This window comes from Galeopterus variegatus, unplaced genomic scaffold, assembly GCF_000696425.1.
Source record: "Galeopterus variegatus unplaced genomic scaffold, G_variegatus-3.0.2 Scaffold2430, whole genome shotgun sequence".
Classification (NCBI taxonomy): Eukaryota; Metazoa; Chordata; class Mammalia; order Dermoptera; family Cynocephalidae; genus Galeopterus; species Galeopterus variegatus.
The window spans coordinates 134,865-138,473 of NW_007728541.1; the positions used below are offsets into that span (position 1 = coordinate 134,865).

Sequence of the window (3,609 nt, forward strand, 5' to 3'; positions counted from 1 at the left end):
CGGGGCCTTGGTGTTATCAGCACCGCACTCTACCGAGTGAGCCACGGGCCGGCCCCAACATACCCTTTCATACAGATGGTTTGAGTTGATCTTATTTGATCTTACAACAACCATATAACATATATAGGACACGTATTTCTTCCCTGGTTTTTATACATGCAGAAACTAAGACCCACTGAGATTGTGACTTACCCACTTGACTCTTAGTCCAGTGCGCTTTTCTTTTTTCTCATAGAGAAATTGTATTTTTTTCTTTATTTATAATTTTAACTTTCGTGCTATTAAAAAGAATTTAAATTTTTTATCACAATGACAAATGCTTAGGGAAGCTAAAAGTGATTTATGGATATACTAAAAGTTTGTGGTTTTATCAGTTAACTTAAGGAATCTTAGCTGTGTCCTATTAAACCATAGAAAGTAATGCCATGTGCCCTGCCAATATTTTTATCATTAATATTCCTTATAAATATAGTGTTTTTTCAGTACACCAATGAGGCAATGTGGTTTTCAATTTTAACACTGATGTTTTTTTTCTAGTGCAAATCCAGCCTACCATGAGTTACTGTTAACTGTTTTGTGGTATGGTGTTGTCCATACTTCAGCACTTGTGAGGTGTACTGCTGCTAGAATGTTTGAGGTATGTCAACAAATGCTTCTATTGGTTCCAATTATAATGATTTTTTTTGGAAGAGAGAGAAGGGAATTTTTTTTTAAAGGTTTTGCATACCATGTTATGTTGATATATATTTTATGGCATTGAACGGTATCTGGTTGTGTACTGTGTGATGGGGCAGAAATTTAGCTTTGACATATTTAAGAATGTTTTTTAGCACTACTGGTTCTTTGAATGTTACACTATAAACAGTTCCATTTCTGAAAGTCTCTTAAATTTGTTTTTAATTTTCATCCTATATAAACCTTTTTGACTATACTTTTCTGTTTACTGAGGTGAATGACTACTAAAACAAACTAAAACACTATAGGGTATCTTTCAAGTTGTAACATATAGTTGGATTCATCAGTAGCATTTAAAAAATCAATTATTGCAATTATGGAAATATTTATCTTATTGATTACTTCTACTTCACTATTCCCTTCACATGTCACATCTGGAATAACATCCCTATGTTAACTGCTCATAGACTTATATGAGAGACTTATACTGTTCATATAATTTACCTAGATTTTATTAAATTGATAACCACATTAAGTATGAAAATTGAAATACCTATCTTTTGTACCCATCATATAGCAAATTATATCATAGCCCTAGTATGTTGTTATATATACATGCAATTACAACTTTGAGCACTAAAATTGGTTTAATGTTTCTTGCTGATTCTGAGTCTTGCCAAAGAGCCAAGCTGCCTGGGTTCAGTTTCCATCTCTGCCACCTAGTGACTTTGTAAATTACTTAGGCAAGTTTGAAATTCTCTGTGCCTTAGTTTTCTCATCTACAAAATTAAAATGATGGTAAACAGTATCCATCTCAAAGGATTTTTGTTAATGTGAAATGAATTAATGTTTATAAAACCCTTACAACAGTGTCTGGAACATAATAAGAGCTTATAATAAATGTCAACTGCCATTATCATTGTTGTTCTTTACATGTGTGCTATTACTTCACAAGATAATAAAATAGTATACGTAATATGTATTTATCCAAATTAAAATTGTCCATAATATGCATGTGACTGTTAAAAATATCTTAAAACATTTATTTCCATAAGAAGAATTGGGTAATTCATATCTTCCTGAATTTTAGAATTTCTCCACAATTTAAGATAAATTGCAATTGGAAGGATAGAGCACTGATATATTTAAAATATATGCCGTCTGAAATTTTTAAATATATAAATTAGATTCATGGAATATAAAGAAAATTCCTTTGTTATCAGGAAGTTGAAAATCTTCTGTCCATGTTATTTCCTTGGTTATAATATATATGATCAAAAAACTATAATCACAGTCTCTTTGTCAAAGTGAATGCCAAAGTAACAGTTTGGTTTTATGTCTGGTATAAGTTCTTTCTGCGTATAAATAACTTTGATAACTTAATATGCTGATAAAGGGGCATTACCATGAAAGAAAAGTCTTCAGTTCTTTTCTCCTCGCAAGATGAAAAAGCATCCTTTTGTTTTTGTTTTGTTTCATTTTGTTTTGTTTTGTTTTTTTAGAAAAACCACCCTTTAAAATGAAGGACTGTTTCTTTAATATATTCCTTTCATAGGATTTTATTCTAAGACCATAAAAGCTACTTCTTTCTCTTAAACCCTTTGTTTCTAAAATATATGTATGCACTGTTAAAGCATACCATATAAATTAAAATAATTTAAATAAATAAAATGAAGCATTCTCCCTTTTTATTTGTTTTGGCTTTTCGTTTGTTTTGTTTTTTGGCTTTATTTTATTTTATTTTTTTATTTTATTTTTTTATTTTTTAAAGATGACCAGTAAGGGGATCTCAACCCTTGGCTTGGTGTTGTCAGCACCACGCTCAGCCAGTGAGCAAACCGGCCATCCCTATATAGGATCCGAACCCATGGCCTTGGTGTTATTAGCACCGCACTCTACCGAGTGAGCCATGGGCCGGCCCCTGGCTTTATTTTTTATATGCAACTTTTGTCTGGTTTTGGTTTTTGTGTTTGCTGTCCGTGCTGGTCTGGAAATTATACCTGTGCATAGCACTTTACATGCTCTCTCAGACGGATTATGAACTTCTGAATCTAGTTTGAGAGACTATTTCAATATTTTTAAAAATTCATTTATGATAAAAAATTTCACAGAGCAGGTCAGTAAAACTTAGCAATAGGAGAAATTAAAGTTCCTGTTTTTGTCAATGACCCTTATTTTGAACAAAATTATATTAAAAGAACTAAATATGGTTTGTAAGATTTCTTTCAATACTAATGTTTTATAATTTAGAATTATGCCTGCTTCCCCAGAAAATTAGTTAATTAAAAATAAAAACATAAGAAACAGGACACTTAAATTTTTTTTTTTAAAGTAAGACCAAAAAGTATTGAGACGAAACTGGGAAATGGATATATGAGGAAACTAATATAAGATACTTAGTGAAATTGAACACTAAATTTAGCTTAATTTTCAGATGGCAGGACAAAAAGGGGAAATCCGGTCGATTATATTGTTCTCTTTGTTAAGTAAGAAGCCATGTATTACTTTTTGAACTAGCAAATTAATGAAATTATTTTATAAGGGGAATTTAACATGTGACTCCTAGTGTGACATATTTCCCAGAAGATGCAGAAAACAGCTTCATATAACTATTTCTTAAATGAATCATAAGGAAATTGAGCTTGTAACATGAGACCACAACTCAAAGAAGGCATGGACGTTAAGTCAGAGGAGACCAAGTCCATTTTCTAGCTTCACTACTTATTCACTTTGACTTCTCTAAGCATAAGTTTCTTCATCTGCTAAAATATTGATACCATTTGTATTTACCACATCAGGAATAAAGATCAAATGATATATTGTATATAAAGTGTGTAATAATTGGTAGCTCTTCAGTTTACTTTCTGTTTTTCTAGTTTAATAAACAAGTTGAACTTAAAAACCCCTGAGCAATGAAAAATTAATGTCCCATAG

The 3,609-nt window shown here is 31.2% G+C and overlaps 1 protein-coding gene across 1 annotated transcript in view; it reads left to right on the plus strand.

The window, feature by feature from the left end:
* KIAA1468 (KIAA1468 ortholog) overlaps window positions 1-3,609 on the plus strand; it is a 145,025-nt gene that overhangs the window by 112,460 nt on the left and 28,956 nt on the right. The window contains exon 22 of the mRNA XM_008581669.1: window positions 538-637. Within this exon, the coding sequence (XP_008579891.1) occupies window positions 538-637 (100 nt within the window). The remainder of the gene's footprint in view (window positions 1-537; window positions 638-3,609) is intronic.